Genomic DNA, 20072 nt, shown 5'->3' on the forward strand with positions numbered 1-20072 from the left:
CCCCTCTCAGGAGTGCCAGGGTGGGTGATGGACACCCATCTGCTCCCAGTGTGCAAGGTACCTGGGGCTGCTGGCGCCACAGACCAGAGGGACAGGACGTATTGAAGGATGTGAAAAATGTGTTGCCACGGAGACGGATGCTGAACCGCTTGTGGGGACGCTGGCTTGGGGAACACTGGGCGAGACGTGGTGTCCCCAGGCTGTGAGGATGCTTGCATCGCCATCACCAGCTGCATGGAGTCCTTGTCCTCCCCCTCCCTGGAGCACGTGTGTGTGGACACGTGTGTGATGGCCAGAGCATCACTGCAGCACATCAGGGGGTGGGAGGGTGCAACTGTGGTGGTGCCTCACTTGCAAAGGAGCACGACTTGCTCTCAGCATTTTGGATAAGCTCCTTGGCATACCAGACCTGGAAAATCTCCCTGCCTGCTGTGGGCAGTGCTGGCAGGGGCACCCGCTGGTGCAGCCCCCAGCCCAGGAGCCCCCAAAATAAGGAAATAAGGAGTTTGACAGCAAATATTTCTTAGAGGAGCTGTAAGGTATTGGCCATGATAGTGGTGTGATGGGAGAGGGCAAGCAGGGGTGGTTGTGTGAAGAAGCAGGTATTTGGGGATGGGAAGATTTGGCGATTTTTCTGGGTATATCCCAGCCCTACGGCCTCTGGCTGGGGATGCTCAAACCCATTTCCCCCTTCTTTTATAATAAACCACGTTTTTGGCTTCTTCATCCCATTGCTCAAAGCATTCAAGAGTGCTTCCAAACTCCCATCTAATCCATCTCTCCGGGCAACCAAGGAGCTTCTGGAGGGGAGAGAAAGGATTCCCTTCTGATTTAAACTTCAAAAAGAGTTTTTTTTATCACGTATGCAGCCTTCTGCGTTACTTTTCCTGATGGCTGTGGTTTCGTGGGCACGACGGCTCCTGCACCAGTTGGTACAAATCACTGCGTGGAGAACTTTTTTCCTCCCTCTCTGGACACTAAGTTTAAAGGCTCCTGCTTTATTTACTGATGAAGTCAATTAATTATCATAGCGTATAATTCATTAAGCTGCTTTCCCAGATGTGGTGACACTGCCATAAGGGAGAGGGGAAAAAACCATGTCTCCCATTTTATTTTTTCATCTAAACAAACAGCTTTTTTCTCAATCTTCCAAAAAAAAACCCCAAAAACCCCAAACCCACCACCCTCCAAGCAACCGAGTTTTTTGCCATTTATTTCAGATCTGTGATTGCTAAAATATTTGTGAACCATTAGAGTAAGTGCTGTGGCCAGTGCAGCCCCTCAATGTCACCTGTGCTTGGGGACTGGGATGGTAAGAGGAACCCAGGAGTCCCTGCTCCTGCGTGCTGCTGTCTGACTGCAAAATATCTCTGCTGAGGATTTTTGGCAACACCATGGGGCGGTTTCCAGCTTTTCCCTGGATAAAAGATGTATTTAAAACCTGGCGTGTCCCCTCTGCTTGGGGATGGGGTGCAATGGGCCATGGGGAGCTCACCCCTGGCCCTGGAGCAGCGATTGCTTCTTTATCACCAAAAGCGCACACTCAGCTCTTGGCAGAGGCTGAACGCAGCAGAAATGCTCCTTATCAGCAGGATTGCCACCCTGCCCCACAAAAATGCTTCCCAGCACGCGTCTGCCCTAGGGCAAGGGTTTATGGCCCCGGGGAGGCTGGTCCTGGCACGGGGATACATGTGAGCCAGGCTGGCTGCATGGGGCAGCCCAAGCAGGACCAAGTGTTTCCCCCAGCCTCGGTGCTGGGCAGCTCGGTGGGGCTGGAGGTGGATGGGAAGGGGATGGAGATGTGGTTTCCACCATAGGATCTCTTCCAGCTCCATCCTCCGGACTGGGACCAGCGCCACCAGCCTGAGGATGTGCTATGACATTGCAAAGTCCTGAAAATGCAGCGTGCTAAGGGAAGCCATGGGTTCAGGACCCCTACATGATGCCCACATCTTGGGAAGGTCATAAATAAATGCAAGACCCTGATAGTCAGCCCCTGGGGAGCCCCCGGCCACAGTACAGGAGATGTGCCCAGTGCCAGGCATGTGGCTGGGAGCATCATGGGGCAAGAAGTAAAAGTCTGGCCAGAAATCATCCCTCCTCTTTCATCCTTCCTCCTTCATCCTTCATCTCTCCTCCTTCATCCCTCCTCCTTCATCTCTCATCCTTCATCCTTCTTTCCTCATCCTACATGCCTCCGTCCCTCCCTCCCTCACCAGCCAGCCAGTGCTGCGCACCGATACGGGGTGAGCGCAGAGGCCAACGTGTTCCCTCTGCACCCATCAGCCCAATGAAACATGGCAAAGTCCATTATTCCCCCCCCCCCCCCTTTTTTCCCCCCTTTCTTTAATAATCAAAAACAATCCCAGCCCCAAGGTGAGCGAGTGTGACTGCTCCAGGAGCATTAATCATCCTCTGCGAGCCTGGTGTGGGTTATCGTGGCTGTTTACCCAAGCTGCTATTAAAAAACTGCCATAAACACACCTTCAGCCTCTTCTGAAAGAGATTAAGTGTTTGCACTGGCTGCGCTGATCGTATCGCCCGCCCGGCTCAGCAAAGTTGTGCTTTTGGCAAGGAGGAGGGCAGGGTGAAGGAGGAAAATCACGGGTTTGCAGGGTTTTCCAGCCAGGCTGCTCTGTGTTCTGGCTGGGGAAGGAGCCGGGTTCCCGGGGAGCTTTGTCGCAGCTGGGAATCACCAGTTGTTCAGCCTGCACGGGACCCCAGGGAACTGGGGACCAACCCCCCAGCATGTCCCAGCAGGACAATTTGTGCGTAATCCTGAGCTACCCCACAGCCACTCCCTTGGTAGCCACAGAACCTTCCAACATGACTTTTTTTTTTTTTCTTCTTTTTTCTCCTATATTTAGTGAAAAAACTGTTAATTTTGCCCCGGGTTTGGGGTTTCATGGGGAACTGCAGTGGCTTGGGGTGTTTCAGGCAGCAGCTCGGATCCTCAGAGACAGCTGGGCTCTTGAATTGCAATCCTCCAGGGAGGCATCTTGCAAATTAGCATTTCTTAGCTATAAAAACTTGATTTAGGAAGGAAAAAAAAAAAAACAAACAACAAACCCCAAACCAAAAGAGGTTAGATCAGCAAAATGGTAATTTGATAATCTCAGGCGCAGGGAGGAAAAGCTGCCCATGCCAGGATGGGGTTGAGCAGCTGGGGAAGGGCAGGAACTGCTGGTTTTACCATGAATTACCAGTTGATGATGGTCCTATTGATCCGTGGGTGCTCAGCAGCCTGGGACAAACCTGGAGCAGGAGCCGGACTTGGCCGATAGCTGAGGAACCGGAGCAGCCTCCGCTGAGCCACTTCGACTCGCTGATCTTCAGGAAGCTGTGGCAGCCCCGAGCGTCCCCGAGCATCCCCCAACATCCCTGAGCAGCCCTGAGCCCCGAGGTCCGTGCCAGGACAGCCAGCACTGGCTCTGCTCCCTGACCGGCACACCGCCGCCCTGGCAGCGCGGGGAGGATTTCATTATTGCCAGCTCAGGGAAAGCTCAGGCAGATTTAATAAAGCCATTATGCCCCCAGCAATGTCTGTAATTAAAGAGCTGGTTACAAATGGCTCGCTGTTCCCCGGTAAGAGGAGCGTGCCTGTTTGTCCTCAGATCAGCTGCCACCGAGTCCTCTTGCACGTGACAGTGGGTGCAGGGACCCCTCAGCAAATGCTGCCTTCTGCCACCCCTGGGTTTGTCCCTGCTGTGGGGATGGGACAAGCAACCACGGCTATTTAATCACGTAGGGATGAGGGCTGCTGTGTCTTTTTGGCTGCTGGAAGTCGACATGGTTGGGCTGGATACAGTTATAAACATTTATAAATATGTTTTGTATTGTATTACAACAGTGCTGTTCTCAGCAGAGGGCGAAGCTTTTTGCCTTGCCAAATATCCTAAAGGATGAACCTTGAAATCTCATCCCCTTTGAGGCTTTTCAGGGGTCTCATGTCAGAGGGGAACCTCCCTCCGCTCTGCTCAGACACCCGGCCGGCCTTTCCAGCTGGGGCACAGCCCAGCGGCTCAAGGTTTGCAGTTTATGGTGGCTTTTATGGCTCAGCTGATGAGCGCTGGTAAACCATTTCCCAACAGCCACCACAGCGATAAAGCCCGACCGCAGGTTGGGAGGCGGCAGCGGCTCCTATGGCAGTGCCGTACACGGCCTCCTGCTGCTGCGGGGTTGTTCCCCCGCGCGAAGGCTCGGGGTGGTGACCCTGGGACTCTGCCCCCCCCCCCCGCCCCCCCCAGACTTTGCCGTTGGTGTGACAGCCCTCCATGGGCCCTGGGGCTGCACCGGGATTTCGGCTCTGTTGGATCACGTGCTGGTGGTGGGGTTTGTCCAGCTCCTGGGGTTTGTGCCCCACGGCACAAGTCCCTGACGGAGGGGGAGAAGGTGATGGGGATGTTGGGGGGAACCCCAGTAGGGTCTTTGGGGTGTCTTTGCTCAGGAGGGTCTGGGCAGAGGAGAGCAGCCCCGCGTGCCCGAGGGGAAGGGCAGGGCTGGGGGAGCAGAGGCCGTTACACCTGACCCCGGTGTAACACGGGATCCCCCCAGCCGCTCCAGGTCCCAGGGTGCTCCGGCCCCCGTGGGTGGTCCAGGGCTGAGGGTGCTCCGGACTCCACCAGCTGCTCCAGCAGGGCTGGTCTGGCTCGGGGGGTGCTCCGGGTCCCTTTGGGGCTCCACACCCAAGGACGGTGCCCAGCCCACGCGGGCCGTGCCCGGCCACCCCGGCTCCCACGGGTGCTCCAGGTCCCACCTGCGGCCGCTCCGTCCCGCCCCAGGGCGCTGCGCACCGCGGGCTCCGGGTGACACCTAGTGGCACCGTGTGACACACATACACACAGACACACACACACACAGACACACAGACACACAGACACACACAGACACACACAGACACACACAGACACACACACAGAGATAGACACACACACACACATAGAGACACACACACAGACACACACAGACACACACAGAGAGATAGACACACACACACAGACACACACACACACAGACACACACACAGAGACACAGACACACACAGACACACACAGACACACACAGAGAGATAGACACACACACACACAGACACACACACAGACACACAGAGACACGCACAGAGACACACACAGACACACACACAGACACAGACACACAGAGACACACACACACAGAGACACACACACAGACACGCAGAGACACACACACACAGAGACACACACAGACACACAGAGACACACACAGACACACACACACAGAGACACACACAGACACAGACACGCAGAGACACGCACACACACAGAGACACACACAGAGACACACACAGACACACACACACACATAGAGACACACACACGGCCCATTGCTCACCCCACTGCACAGTGCTGCATCCCCCAGGGGACACTGCCTGCAGCCAGGCCGGGGCGGGGGGGATCCCCCATGTCCCCCATGTCCCCATGTCCCCTCTCCTCTCATCCCGGGGGGGGCAGGCAGCGGATGGTGGTGCCTGAGGGTCTCCCGGGAAGGGGGCAGGCAGAGCCGGGGGGGGGGGGGGGGGGGGGGGGGGGGGGGGGGGGGGGGGGGGGGGGGGTGGTGTCCCTGGGGACATGTCACCCTGCTGCCAGCCCCTGACCCACAAGCCCCGCCAAAGGCCCTGCGGGGGTGCTGGCTCCTGGCACATCACCCTGCTGCTGCTGATGGGGTGCAGGGCATGAGCCGGAGTCAATTAAGCCAGATCCACATAAGGCCCTCATTAGCGCTGCCCACATAAATCCAAATTACACGGTGACAGAGCCATTGTGCCCTGTACACAGAACACGGCCCCCGGGGGCTGATCCAGCGGCGGGGGGGGGGGGAATCCCCCTGGTTTGGGGCTAGGGTCTGGCAGGATGCAGGGGCTCAGGGAGGTGCAGGCAGGCCTGGCACAGGTTGGGGGGGGTGTGTGTGTCACAGATGCTGCCAGCACCTTGGGGACTGTCCCCAAAATACACAGACACCCCCCACTCCCTTCCCTCCGTGGAGGTCCCCCCCCGTCCGTCCCCCCCCCAGGTTTGCAGTTCCCTTTCCCCCTCCCCGCTGTGCAATGGCCCCCCTCCCTCTGCAGTGATGCTGAGGGGGTGCAGCCCCCCCGCCCCTCGCTCTGCCATCACTCCGTTGCCTTGCCAACACGGTGGCCCTGTCCCTCGCTCAGACACTGTCACCGCTGGGCCTGGCGCAGCACCCACAGGTAGGGTTTGGGGGGGGGACGTGGGGGGGGGGGGGGGCTGCGTGGGTGTCCACCTCCAACCCCCAATATATCACTCAGCCCCCCCCCCCCCCCCCCCCCCCCCCCCCCCCGGCTCTGAGCTGGAGTGAGCCCCCTCCCCTGCACGAGGAAAGAGCAGAGACACCCCCCAAGACCCCTCCCAGCCAGAGGCCATGGTGAGGGGCTGCGGGGGTATGCAAAGTGCAGTCACCTCCCCCCGCCCCCTGCCCCAGGCCACGTGGGGAGGGTCTAACCAGAGACACACACCCCCCCCCCCCCCCCCAAAAAGTGGGGAGCACCAGCTTTGCCCTGTGGGGGGGTGGTACCAGGGCTGCACTTGGGGGGGGGGTGGATGGGTACTGGGGCAGATAGATGCAGGGGGATGGGGGGGGGGGGGCAGGTCCCCACCACGGGATGGCTTTGCAAAGATGCCCGGCCACTCCAGTTCTCCCAGCGCTCAGACGGGGTAGTTCTAGGGCTAACGGCCATCTCGCAGAGCCCACTTCCAACAGGCACCTCCCCGTGTCCCACTGCCAGTTCCCGTGGTCGGGGGGGGGGTCCCTCCCGGGGGGCGTCCCTCCCTGTCCCTCCGTCCCCAGCATTGTTGGGGACCAGGTTGGCCACTTGCTGGCAGAGCCAGGTGTTTGCATCTGGCAGGAGATGTGGGGGCAGGATGGGGCCATGTGAGCACCCAGTTGTGGCCCCCACCAGAGCCGGCAGCCCCACGGCAGAGGTGAGGGTTCGGGGGGCTGCTGCGATGCAGGGAGGAGATGGTGGCTCTCGCTGCCCCCCACCCCCCAGCCTGGTCCGGGTGCCAGTTCCCTGCAGAGCATCCCATGGCCCCGGGCAGCGAGGCCGGGTGCGGGCAGGCGGCCTTTGCAGTGCTACCTAATGGGATAAACCAATTCCCGTAACCCACTTATCCGGCTGATCCAATAAAGGTGGCTGGGAATAAAGTGTGTGCGTGGTCTTAATGCATCCCCCCTCCCCGTCCCCCGGTCCCGACAGCACCGTGGGTCTGTCTACAGCAGCTGGCCCGGTGCTCCTCCCCAGAGGCAGCCGCAGCGGGGCTGGGGACAGGGGTGGGACGTGGGCCCCTGGCGCTGGGACTCGCTGGCCCTGGCTGGCGGGGAGCAGGAGAGGTGGCTGTGCTGCTGGCGGCAGCTCTGACCCCCCAGGCCAGCGGGGAGCACCAGGGGATAACGCAGCACGAAGCACGACGCGGGTGCAGGTGGGTTGTGGGGGCCACGGGGCAGGTCTCTGGTGGGGCTGCAGCGCGGCTGGGTAATATGGTGTGTCTGTCCCACCCCCAGCACCGGGGTTTGCTCAGCCCCATGTCCCCCTAGAGCCATCGCTTTTGTCATGGGGGGTGTGTGTGTGTGCGCGCGCGCGCTCCCAGGCAGCCTTGCTTGTCCCTGTGCTGCCTCCCCCAGCAGCGTTTGGGGGGGTTGTTGTGGGGCTCTGGGGGTGGGGAGGGGGCAAGAGTGGGACACGGGATGGGGATGGAGTGGGATGGGGATGGAGTGGGACGGGGATGGAGTGGGACACGGACGTGGAGGGAGGGATGGTGTGGTTGGAGGGCTGGGCAGGAGGAAGGGGGCAGCAGGATGTGGGCAGGAGCAGGCACGTAGAGGCAGGAGGGTAAGGGACAGGAGCGCGGGACCGGGTGTGCCGTGGTGGCCGGGAGCCACCTCCGGGCTTGGGTGACGCAGCGGCTCCGGCAGCACCAGGAAGCGTCCGGCTCCACGGTAGGTGAGGGCGGAGCGGCAGTGACAGACGCTGCCCAAGTGGGACCCCGTGCCGGGGCTGTCTGTCCGGGACCCCCACTGCCATGTGGGGCCACCCGTGGCTTCGCTGCCCCCCCTGCTCTCTGTCCCCACAGGCCGGCATGGACGGGGCTCCGCCGCCTGCCAGCCCCGCCGGGCTCTCAGCGTACGTGGCCGTGTCACAACTGCTGGGCCTGACGCTGCTGGCCACCACGGGTGCCTGGCTGGGCCGCTACCGGGGCGGCGTGGCCTGGCACAGCCCCCTCCAGTTCAACGTCCACCCCCTCTGCATGGTGCTGGGCATGGTTTTCCTCCAAGGTGACGGTGAGTGGGGCCGTGGGACAAGCACCCTGTCCCCGCTGCAGCTGTCAAAGCCCCTGGAGCTGGGTGGGAGTAAGGGGGGGGGCAAAATGGTAACTGGGAAGATGCTCCAGGATCCCCTGCCTGTGTGCAGCACCCCTGGGAGATGCAGGGTGCCGGGGAGGAGGGGAACCCCCACGGATGCTCATCTGCCTTCCCCACGGATGCTCATCTGCCTTCTCTCCGGCAGCTCTCCTGGTCTACCGGGTCTTCAGGCACGAAGCCAAGCGTTCCACCAAGGTGCTGCACGCAGCGCTCCACGGCCTGGCACTGGTCATCGCCCTCGTCGGTGAGCGCTGGGGCTGGGATGGGAAGATGGGGCTGGATCCGGCCCCGGCGGTAACGGGCTCCTCTCCGCAGGCATCGTCGCCGTCTTTGAGTCCCACCGGACGAAAGGCATCCCTGACATGTACAGCCTGCACAGCTGGTGTGGGATGGCCGCCTTCGTGCTTTACCTCCTGCAGGTGAGGGCTGGGGATCCCCTGGGCCCCCGTGGGGGAAGGAACCCCGCAGTGTCCTGTAACATCCCCGCACCCCTGCAGTGGCTCCTGGGCTGCGGTTTCTTCCTGCTCCCCGGTGCCTCCTCCTCGCTGCGTGGGCGGTACAAACCCCAGCACGTGTTCTTCGGCATCGCCCTCTTTGCCCTCTCCATTGCCGCCTGCTTGCTGGGTATCACCGAGATGCTCCTCTTCAACATCAAGTGAGTGACCGAGCTGGGGTGGTGGTAGCCCCCAGACCCCACCGACCCCCAGCAAAGAGCTGCTCCAGCCCCATGGGGCAGAGGCTGTCGTCCCCTGATCAGGATGTGGCTCCATGGCTATTATATCTCCCCTGGAGGCCTTTAGTTCTGCTGCTGCTGAGTCACTTCCCAGAGGATGTTTAACAAGGGCTGGATCCTGCAACAGCTTTCTTTGGGGGTGGGGATAAAATATCCACCCTCGCCTCCCTGCAGTCAGGTGCTTTCAGAACACCCCCCCACCCCCTCCCGGGGCGGTCACATCCCCGAGGGCTCTGCCCTGGCAGCTGGAGGACACGGTGATGGCTCCAGCTGCACATTGGGGTGTCCCCGTCCCCCTCCAGCCCCAGCACCATGGGGACACGGCTATGGGGCGCCCCAGGAGCCACCTCCCTCTGACTGGGGGAGCACATCTGGCAGGGGATTGCCTATAGCCCTGCTATCGGACTGTACCCCCAGTTGTCACCAGGAGTGTCTCCCCAAAGTGAGCAGCACCCAGGCAGGGGTATCACCTCTTGCTCTGACTTGGGGGGGAAGGGACCTTTCCCAGGATGTGTGCCTGGAGGATGAGGATGAGGAGGAAGGGTCCCAGCCAGGGTAGGGACAGGCCACCCAACACCCCAAGGCTTGAGCATCTCCCTCCGCCCCCGCAGGGATTCCTACAGGCACTTTGTGCCCGAGGGTGTCTTGGCCAACACCCTGGGGGTGCTGCTGTTGGCCTTTGGGCTGGTGGTGGGCTACGTGCTGACACGGGACGACTGGAAGCGCCCGCCGCTGGCTGAGGAGCTGGCCCTCTCCATGGACTTCAAGACCCTGACAGAGGGTGAGACCCCCGATGGCGGCAGCCAGTGATGCCCCCAGCTCCCCGGTCCCCGGCACAGGCACCTCGTGGTGTCTGTAGGATGTCCCCATGTACCCCGTCTTGGGGCTCTGCCTGGCTTGGGGTGACGAGGACAGCTGGGGAAGGACATGCTTGTTGGTGTAATGCTGCCCATTGGGTTCAGCCTCACTTGGGCTTAATCCTCTGCTCTGCCCCATGCAGCCCCCAGTGACCCCCCGAGCCTGTCCCCAGCCCTGTGGGGCCGCGGTGCTGCAGGCAGGGGCAGGGGCTGGCAGCATCGCCGGGGCAGGAGGGACAGGGGGCCCTGGGCTCTGTTCTGGGCATCGGGGTGGGAGCGAGCGGCTGAAGCCCAAAGCCCATTCTGATGCCAATGGGCTGAGGGGATGTTTGCCATCATCCAAATTTCCCACTTGCTGCCCCTCAAAGGGCTCCCTGGGGGCTCAGAGTAACCCAGTGTCTGTGCAGGTTCAGCCTCTTTGTGTCCAAAAACATTTTCCCCTCTCGTGCGATGTGTTGTCTGCTCAGTGGATGCTCCTGACCTAATAAATGTTTGCAGCTAACCCCATCCTCCTCCAGCTCATGGTTTTAGGGTACCCCTGAGCTCCCACACACCGTGGGCAGCTGAGAAGGGCTGGGGAGGGCAGGGTGGGTATTTGGGATGGGATTGTCCCGTGCGGGCTCCATGCCATGCACCCGGTGCTGTAGAGCTCGGTAGTGGCTGCGTGATGGACCCCACGGCGACGTGTCTCCAGGGCCTGGCCACGCACCAGACGTGCCCATGGAGCAGGGGAGACCCACTGCCATGAGGTGCATTCCCGATTTGGGCTCATCTCCTCTGCTGAAACCAACCCCTCTTCCTCCTGGGTTTTGGCAAGGCAGCTGCACGGGCGAAGCTGCCGGAAACCTGAAGCTCCTGATCCCAGTGCTGCAAAGCAAGCGCAGCCCCAGCAAAGACACAAGCCCAAGCCAGGGGTTTTTGCTCACCACAACCCCCATGTGCTCTGTCCTTCCAGCGCTGCACATCCAGCCCGGCGGCTGCAGGCAGGGATGCTCGTAGCTGCGAGAGGTGTTCAGCTGCAAAACCGAGCCCCGGGTCTGGGCGGATGCTCTGGTTCTCGGGAGCTGCAGGGCTCCAGCGTCCACAACGCCGAGCTGTGCTTTCCACAATTTAACCCAGGCAACGCCGGTGCAGTTCCCTCCCCTATTTCATCAATGCCCCTTCGCTAATGGCAGCAGCAGTGCTGCCTCCGTCCCCTCCTGCTCCCGGCGGTGCCACGTCCCCACACAGCGACAGCCAGACCCGACCCCCACGCCATCCTGACGTTCCCAGGTATTTCCATGCCAAGAAGCCATGGCATGCTCCTTTGCTCATCGCAGTGTGAGAAAAACACCAGGCCAGACGCCATTTCCAAGTGTTAACCATTTATAAATAAGTACATTTTTTCATACATACAGTTTTCATTGTACAGATTACAATCTGTATACATTGGCGGGGGGGGGAAGCATTCTTTTGAACTTTTCACATCTATCTCACAGCTCACATGTACAGACAAGAAAACTCTGCTCAAGCAAATACAGCAAAGGAAAAAATATGTTTTCTTCTTTCCTTATACATGAGAGGCAAAGGCCTCTGCTGTCGGCAGGGGCTGCTCTTCCCACTGCACAATATCACAACTGTGTGGTGTTCAATATATCGGTAGAGAGAACAGAACATGCATTGAATAATATACTGTACAGAGAAAGTCCTTTACATCGGAATTATAGAAAAGCTAAAGGAAAATTTAAGTGTCTTAAAGATCTTCCCAGCAAGTGTCTCAGAGGATGGCAACCAGGGAATTGTACAAAGCACAAGGTGCGTGTACTGTACGTGTTTGTACCAAGCTCAGATCCTCTTGGATGTGAAGACAGAAGGGAGACGAGACGCTGAATGCAACACTATGGGAAAGAAAAGGCTGGACAGGGATGACACCGGCAGTACTGGCAGAGTCCACGTGAGTCTCTGGGTGGAACAACAAAAAGGACTTTACGTAGCGCACAGTGCTGCTCCCAGTGTCTGGCTTATCAGTGCACAGCGAGGCAGACCCACGGTGAAGTGACCCAGTTCCCTGGGCGTGAGGTTTTCCCACCCACCCAGCACGACCCCAACCCGCTGGAGGAGACGACCTGCAGCCCCAGCGGCGTCCCCGGGCAGCGTCGCCCAGAAGGGACAAAGTCTTTTGGAAAAGCAGCCCTCTGTTTTCGCGACTATAGGATGCGATCCCATCGGATGGGACCCGGCTGCTGACTCCTCAGTACTGTGACAGCTAGAAAATGAGCAGGAGGAATGGATACAGCAGATGGGTTTGATGTCCATTGGTTTTCCCAGTGACAGTCGCACTAGCTGTATTTTCTCTTGGGTAGGTCTGTAACAGTTGCGGTGAGATCCAGCTGTATAGTCAGGAGTTGGACACGAATGCATCTTGCTAAAGAATTGAGCCCTTAGTGGTTTATATTAGAAAAAAGAGTTTGATTGAATGAAAATCCAGCAATTATTCACACAAATCTGAAAAAATCCACACGTTAACTTTCAACCATTGTGCTTTGTGTCCAACACGCACCCCACCAGACTTTGCGTAGAGCAACTGGCACGGGGTGAAGGCATTTATCCGCAGAGGTCCCAGCGGGTACAACAGCTCTTCCCCTAAGCCCTTGGTTAAACACTTAATCCCGGTAGAAGAGTTATCTTGAATTCCCAAGACTAAAGCAAAGTACAACCACCAAAGAGCTCGCGACAGCTCACCGCAGACCCACCTTTGCAAGGAAGGCGGAGGACGAGCAGGCACGCCGGCTTGCTTGTTTCTCTAGATAAGGCGGAGCTGGCACTTCGGTTTTAGCTAGACTTCTTCTGGGTAACCCTGAATATACAGCAGCCTTTACACAAGGGGACTGAATCGCTCCAAATTTAATAGCCACCCTGGTTCCAGACCTAATCCAAGTATGGCTTAGGTGCTTGTCATACGCACACACAAATGTTCACACTAGCCAAGCAGTTTTCTTTACAGCCAGGTTAAAGAAAAAAAAAAAAACCCAAAAGTTCAGTGCTCGGACGGACCCACCTGCAGGCACTGGTGCCAGGCGGCAGACAGACAGACATACGCATGCCTCGGTTTGTCGGGAGCCGGCCAGCCTGTGCCCTCCCAAGCAGCGGCACAGAGAAGGTGGCTCAGGCTGCGCAGCGCTTTCGCCTTTGGGGACGGATCCCAAGGGATCTGTCTTTGTAAAACCTTCCCTTTCGTAAGCACTGATGACTACTTTCAAAGCCCTCCAATGCCATTCCCAGCCTGGCTGGTGGGGACCCCTGCAGAGCCCCCCACCAGGCGGGTGTCCCCTCCCCTGGGACTGGAGCATCCTCCCAGCCTGGGAGACAAAGCAAGAGCCGGTGAATCCCCACCAGGGACGTGTCAGACACCCACACCCGAAGCTGGGAGAAAAGATTTCGGCTTTACGGTGGCACACCCAGCTCTTGGAGCGGCCGCAGGCAGAGGACGAGAGGCACCTGGTGGGAAGGTCAGCCGAACACAGGGCTCGGCCTCAGCGTCGCCTACCCAACACGCCCCAAGAACCAAACCTGGACGTTTCAATGTCATCGAGAACCTGGTTTACTTGGTGCCCCCAAGAATCCTACTCGCTCGCAAGATGGGGGCTCGTCAGCGGTGCCGCTGCAGCTGGGGAGGGGATGGAGGTGCCGGCTGGCAGCATCGTCCCACATCTTAATTACTCAAAGAGTAATTAAACACATGGCATGGACGGACAACACAACACCGTGTCTGAAAATCTGCGCATGCTCCCGCAATGTGGCCCGGGCTTGTCAGCTCCGGGTCTAAGATGACAGCGTGAAGGGACGTCAGGTGAAGCTGAGCCTGGCGCTCCACCCAGCCACGCGTACCGCAGCGCGCCCCTCAGCAGGACCACGCACGACAGCACGATACGGAACGGCCTCTGCTTTCCGTCCACGCCAAATCTGAATTGTGACTTTGAGGACACGGGGGACTGTGTAAAGAACAGCTTTTCCTCGGAGAGGCGTGCTCCTCACCCACCTGGGAACCACAGCAGCCTCCTGCCTCAACTGTCCCTAAGAGAACTGCTGGGGAAGCGCTTTAAAACCACTGCAAATCATTTTGTATTTAAAAATTAATCAATCTGTTGATGCTTATATACAAGAGTCAGTTCTTGTGCTATAAATGTTATGATTCATTGCTTTGTTTTTTGTATTTTTTTTTTAAAAATACACTAAGAGACAAGAGCTGTTTTGCTATTTTCTAATGAAGACACTACTCACGCTTAAATATCCAGTATTTATCATAGTAACAAATTCAAACAATAAAGTGCACCCATTTACAGAGAGAACAGATGGAAAACCATTAGTGCAAGAATCCTGTGAAAAATGTAACATGTGGTATTGTGAAAAAACCTGCACGCCGCAGTATTTAAGCCTTCTTTCAGCTTGGTGTTTGTGTTAAAAGTGTGAGCTGTTTTCTTTTTCCCTTAAAACATCTTCATAAACCCAAAAGTTATACACAGAAGTGCTGTGAGGGGACGTTTCGGAAGGACTGGGAGCCCATGGCAGCGAATAGCGAAAGCAAAGCAGGGGCAGTTCTCCCATCGCTGCCCTCGGACCATCCCGTTTGCATCTCAGCGGAGAGAACCGGCTCACGGCCGTAGCGCATCTCGCTCGGCCATACAAAACAGGGACGGGGCTGAATTTGGTTACTTTTTCCTTTCAAAGAAGCAACTAAAGGCAGGAAGCCACTCACTCATTCAGGAAAGCTGGAGGATGGGAGGCGCTGGGGAAAGCGACTGGTGCTGCTCCAGGCCCACGGACAAGCACGTACCAGCTATAGGTCACTCTACGCGGAGAAGAACTGTGTTCCTTACGAAGCAGAACACGCTGCTTCAAAAAAAGAGAGGAAGAAAAAAAAAAATCATTACACCTCCTCTGCAAGGAGAGAAATAGTGCACGGAGCTGAGTGTCCCCGCGGGCGCGGGCAGCCCCCCCGCTGTACAGAGCCCTGTAAGAAAGCAGAGTCAGCACTGGGCTGCACCTCCAGAAAGAAACACCAACCTCAATCCAGTACTGGCTTGGACAAACACTAAATAGCCCAAAAGAGCCCCCAAATCTCCAGACCCCGTGGAGGAATGCCCCCCATCCCGAACGCTCTCAAGGTGTCTACGAGACACAAGCCTCCATCGTCCCAAGATGTGCACGTCCCAGTTTGCTCTGAGCAAATTAGGCAACGAAATAGCGACGAGATGTGCTGATCCACACAGAGGAAAAAAAAAACAACAGCCCCATCAAAGCCAGGGTTTGCTAAAGAGTTTTGGGCCAAGTCCTTATCTGGTGTAAATGGATGTAGCTGCACTGATGTCGCGCTGGGGATATGCTCATTTACACCAGCAGAGGTTGGACCCCGTGATTTGGTTCAAGAAGTCTTGCCATCTATTCGCATAGCCCTTTGGAAACACCGAAAGGTATCGCTCCTCCTGCTCAGCACTGAAATCGCTCTTAAGAGTTGATATGAGTGAGGTTCGGCATCGGGCAACAGGCACTATTTTGCTTTAAAACAAGCTACAGGGTTATCGCTCTCCCCCCCCCCCGATCGTCCCACCCTTCACCCTCAGTAACTGAAAAGGCAGATTACAAACCCACCAGTGATAAATGAATCTGTAAAGAAAGTCCCTCCACCCCCCAAAAAATTTCAGAGAATAATTGAAAAATTACTGAAAATCCTATAAAAAGGATTTTGGAAGTATCTCCTGCTTTTCACACTGTCTTGATGTGATTTGTATTTGATTAAAAAAAATAAAAAAAGAAAAAAAAAAACCAAAAAAAAAGTCCTGAAATAGATCGCATAAATAAATTATAAATATCTCTCTCTTAACTACAGATCCTTAAAAAGCAAAAGGTGGTCTCTACTATCTGCAGGTACAGAACACGGCAATCACTTTCCAAGATTTCGGGAAATGCTCAGAGGAGCACAGCCCTCGCTACGGCACTGGCTCCCCAGCAGGAGCGACTCGAAGGGAAGGGATGTTGCAGGGCTGGGTTTGCAGATGGACCCTTCCTGTCTCAGGAACCCTCGTGCCGTGTTATGCATCCTCATCATAAAAAAGTAATAAAAAATTTTAAAATTGCAATTTTCCTCCTTGAACACCATTTTCTAAGTCAGATTTTTGTTTTTCCTTGCAAGTAAAAAAACCCCATCAAATGAAACCCCCAACATTAGACCGTCCTGGTGACAACGTGGTGCTGTGTGTGAGGTGCAGTCGTTTGCTAACGGTGTGAAGTTGTTGATGCAATCCCAGTTCACGCGCAAGAGGTTTCTGGCCAATTCCCGTGGCTGATTAAAATGCGTACGAAGGGCCAACTTTAAACTCTCAATGCTTGTACAATGCCCCAGAGCAAACCAGTGTCGGGGCACCTGGCCGACGGCTTGCAAAGTAGCAAGGCATCTTGTGATCCCCACCCCTTCTGGCTGATGATGCCGTTAAATAACGAAGGAATCCAATTCGGATTAAACTGCTATAAACCAGATGAAGCAGGATGGTTATTGTGCACAGCTCCTTGATACTGAAACACATCGTGCCCTTGCTCACTGCGGACAATCTGCTCTTTGGGGGCAAAGAGCCAAACGACCCGGCTGGCATGGGGACCTGCGGATGCAGCCTTGGGAAAGGCTCCTGTGATCCCTGCTCTGCTCCCGCTAGGAATTCCCATCAGAATTAAGAGCTCGCTGAGCCAAAAGAAACCGATTTAAATCGAACACGATTGTCTCTTGAAAAAGAGCTGGTTACCTCCCGCTGCGTAGGGGATATTTCTGGGCCACCCCGCACCACGTACTAAGATATCCTGGTGGGGAACTTAGCTGGAATTGGGCAAACGATACTGGCTCGGCTGATGTTGGCTTCACGGTCAGCTGGGGAACGAAAGGGCTGGAGCACGTGCATGGCTGTCTGACCACCACACAAAGTACCGGAGAAACTTGGTCATGTAGCTACCAAAGAGAAATAAAAATAATAATAATATGCATGGAAATCAAGCTTGGGAGTGTGTGCTGAAAACATGAGGGTCTTACTCCAACAAGCGTCTTTTACACATTAGACTCCACAAATGGTCTCTTTGGTTTGATTGGGGATGTCTGCCCTTGCCTGGAGTCCCTGGAGAGCTGCCTGTACAGGTTGTCCTGGTAGGCCTGCGCCACAGGCAGCGTCCTTGCCACCTTGACGTCGGGATACGAGGAGGCTTGGGTGACTCTCTCCAGGAGGTCTCCCCGGGACCCATTGGCCAGCATCCCATGGGGGCTGTAATAGTCTTCCTCTAGCAAATGGCCGTTCTGTGCATTGTTGGTTTTGTTATAAAAGGCAATGTTGCTGATTGAAGAAGGCGGGCTAAATGATTCTGGCTGGGGGAGATTGCCAGGAGATGTAGGACTAATGACAGTGTCCACTGACGACACAGCCCAGGTCCGGTTCTGCTGATGGAGATGGGGGTACTGCTGAGTCCGAGCGGTTTTATCTATGATTCCCATGAACGGTGTGGTCCGGGAACGGGCTGGCTCGCTGGGGTAACCCCCCTGCGTGGGAGAGACCGGAGAAAGTTCATCGCACGATCTGTCGTAAGCTGGCTTCAGAGGAATCTCCATTTGCTGGATCGAAGCAGAAGGGCGGAAGTTGGGAGTCAGGTTGGAGGTGGAGGAGATGCTATTGCTGGAAGGAGAGAAGCGGAGGCCAACGCTCTGAGAGTGGAGCAGGGGCCTTGGAGTTGGTGGGTGAGGCTTGATTTCGCTGGGATTAACTGTGACGGGCCTTCTTATGAGATGAGACACATCTGGAGAGCCCAGCTGGCTGGCGGGGAGGGAAGAACGTTCCAGGTCAAGCTTTGAGTGACACACTGGATAGTAGGAAGCGGACTGGCTTCGCCCGATCTGAGGTGTCTGGCTGTATCTCATACCCCCCCTGTACGCCGAGGACGGTCTCTGGGGAAGGTCTTCTTTAGCCAGACCTCCGTGCTGACAGATGGCTCCCGCGCTGAGGCTCGCCTGAACATGCTGCACTGGTCTGCTGTCACCGACGATGCCCCCGATAGAGCCCTGGTAGACCAACCTGCTCTGGCTAACCCCCATTTCCCCTGACGCCGACTGGTACTTGCTGGCCATCGAGTGGGCAACCTGGCTGTAAGCACCGGTTGGGATTACAGTACTGGAATGGACGGCGGAGCTGGGCTGGTTGCTCCTCACGATCTGCGCCTTGGCCGGCTGCAGCCTCAACCCCTGCTGCGGCACGGCCACGGGGAGCTGGGGCATCTGGAAAGACCTCTGCGTCATCTTGGATAACGGAGACTTTGGTCTACCGGGGAGCTGGCTGACTCCGCTAGGTTCTTGCTGATAACGAACCGGGGAACCGGACTGTGACCTATAAACGCTCATGCTTTCTGCTGGGGGGCTGGCACGATACTGAGGACCTCTGCGAAGAGGAGAAGGTGGTGGGCTTTGATATTCCTTCCCTTGACTTCCGACAGGAGGTGGGCTGAAGCGGTAAGAGGAGCCCTGGTGAGCAGGGGACGTGTGTGGAGGACTGGGTCTATAATGTGAGTTTTGGTGCGTTGGAGACAGAGCTGGAGACGTGGACTGGTACCCTTGCCTGGTTGGCGAACCCACGGAGCTACTGGACCTGAAATCAAAGACCTGATGAGAGCCAAGAGGTGAGCCAGAAATATAGGCTGAGTCCCTGTGAGCTGGGGACGGGGGTGGGCTCTGGATGATGGGCAGCCCCTGGTTTGGCCTGGACTCTGTCTGCAAGCCAATGGAAACGTTTTCTACATCCTGCTCAAGGTATTCCTCCTCAAAGATATCTTGCACAGAATACAGCTCTTCGTGCTGGGCTTCAGGTTCAGGCTCCACCGGGAGCGGCGGCTGCTGCTGTTGCTGCTGCTGCTGCACCTGCCTGCACTCCTCTTCCACCCGCATCAGCAGCCGCTGAATCTCACGGTTGTTGGGACACAGCTTGATGGCCTCGTTCAGGTCCTCCAGGGCTGCTGAAAACTGCCTGCTTGACAAAGGGACAGAAATGAGAACTGAAATTACTCTGGATTTGAATGGAGCCGTTCTCAGAGGCTCCCGAGGGTTAAGTGGCTCGTCCGTGTTACTGAGGGAGATGTCTGTGATTGCTACCGCTGGCTGCGTCTCTCAAACTCTGTATTATGTGCCTCCCTTGGACTTACTTAATCCAAACCGAAGGAAAACACTGCCAGCCATTCTGGGGAAGAGGGGAACAGAGTCCTGAGATGGCACAACCCAGACTAGCAAAGATGCCTGTCCTCTGCAGTACGCGTTACAGGCTAATTAATTACTCCTCTCAGCACCACCGTGAGCTTTGCCCCCGTGTTAGCGAAGGGGAAACCAAAGCATCGCTAACTAAGAGCTGAGCTCACCACTGCTGTAAACAAGCGCAGCTTTGACAGAGTTGCAACCGCTTACGCCAGTGAAAATTTAACTTCTGCCTGATGCCAAGACCACACAGCGTCAGGGCTGGCTCCAGAGCCCAGGGGCTCCCACGGGTCAGTGCTTTAGGCAAGGCCTGTCTCTCCAGTTTTGCAATGGATTTGGCTAACTTCTTCAGAACGAAGGAATCGAGCACCCTTTGGGAGCCCGCGAGCCGCCCGGGAGGCCTTGGCAGGGGAAGGGCCAGCCTGCGAGGAGTAAAAAGGAGGTGGCGGTTTGGGGAAGGGGGTTGTCATTTACAGGGACACTGGTTGCTTTTGAGCAAAACCATGTTTGAGCACGACTGCCATCTTGGGGGCGATCGCAGAGAAAAACTCCCCAGCGCCTCCCAACACCAGCTCAAGCTTTTGCACAAGCCATTGAAAAACCAGGTGGAGGAAGGAAAAGCCTCCTGTTCCCCAGACTGTGCTGTGCTGCTGCTGGGCACAAACTGGGAAACAGAGAAGAAAAGCCAGACTGGTGATGGTTTCTGCTGGGGAGACCTGGGGAGATAAGGACGCTTGTATGGGGGGGAGGGTGGTATCATCTGGAAAGGAACCTGATTCTTATGCCTCCTTACAAGTGTTTTGGAAACAACGGAGAGGAAAAC

At 56.8% G+C, this 20072-nt stretch overlaps 2 protein-coding genes across 24 annotated transcripts in view; one reads left to right on the forward strand and one right to left on the reverse strand.

Moving 5' to 3' along the window:
* The first annotated feature begins 7336 nt into the window (after positions 1–7336).
* CYB561 (cytochrome b561) lies at positions 7337–10507 on the forward strand. Of its 4 annotated transcripts, none has more exons than XM_075774992.1 (6): positions 7337–7475; positions 8127–8334; positions 8561–8659; positions 8731–8834; positions 8913–9070; positions 9760–10507. In XM_075774992.1, the coding sequence occupies exons 2-6, from the start codon at positions 8133–8135 to the stop codon at positions 9956–9958; spliced, it is 762 nt and encodes a 253-aa protein (XP_075631107.1). In that variant the 5' UTR covers positions 7337–7475; positions 8127–8132; the 3' UTR covers positions 9959–10507. The 4 variants fall into 4 exon arrangements, with proteins under 4 accessions (XP_075631107.1, XP_075631105.1, XP_075631104.1 ...); XM_075774990.1 differs by lacking the exon at positions 7337–7475 and adding an exon at positions 7979–7992; XM_075774989.1 differs by lacking the exon at positions 7337–7475 and having other exon boundaries at positions 7999–8334.
* Positions 10508–11352: 845 nt separating this feature from the next.
* The window catches only part of TANC2 (tetratricopeptide repeat, ankyrin repeat and coiled-coil containing 2), a 248943-nt gene continuing 240223 nt past the window's right edge, over positions 11353–20072 (reverse strand). For 15 of the 20 annotated variants that reach the window (XM_075775485.1, XM_075775496.1, XM_075775498.1 and 12 more), the window contains one exon: positions 11353–19031. In XM_075775485.1, coding sequence (XP_075631600.1) covers positions 17075–19031 — 1957 coding nt within the window. In that variant the 3' untranslated portion in view covers positions 11353–17074. The remainder of the gene's footprint in view (positions 19032–20072) is intronic. The other 5 variants (XM_075775502.1, XM_075775500.1, XM_075775487.1 and 2 more) reach the window with 1 other exon arrangement.

This window comes from Balearica regulorum, chromosome 24 (assembly GCF_011004875.1).
Source record: "Balearica regulorum gibbericeps isolate bBalReg1 chromosome 24, bBalReg1.pri, whole genome shotgun sequence".
NCBI lineage: Eukaryota > Metazoa > Chordata > Aves > Gruiformes > Gruidae > Balearica > Balearica regulorum.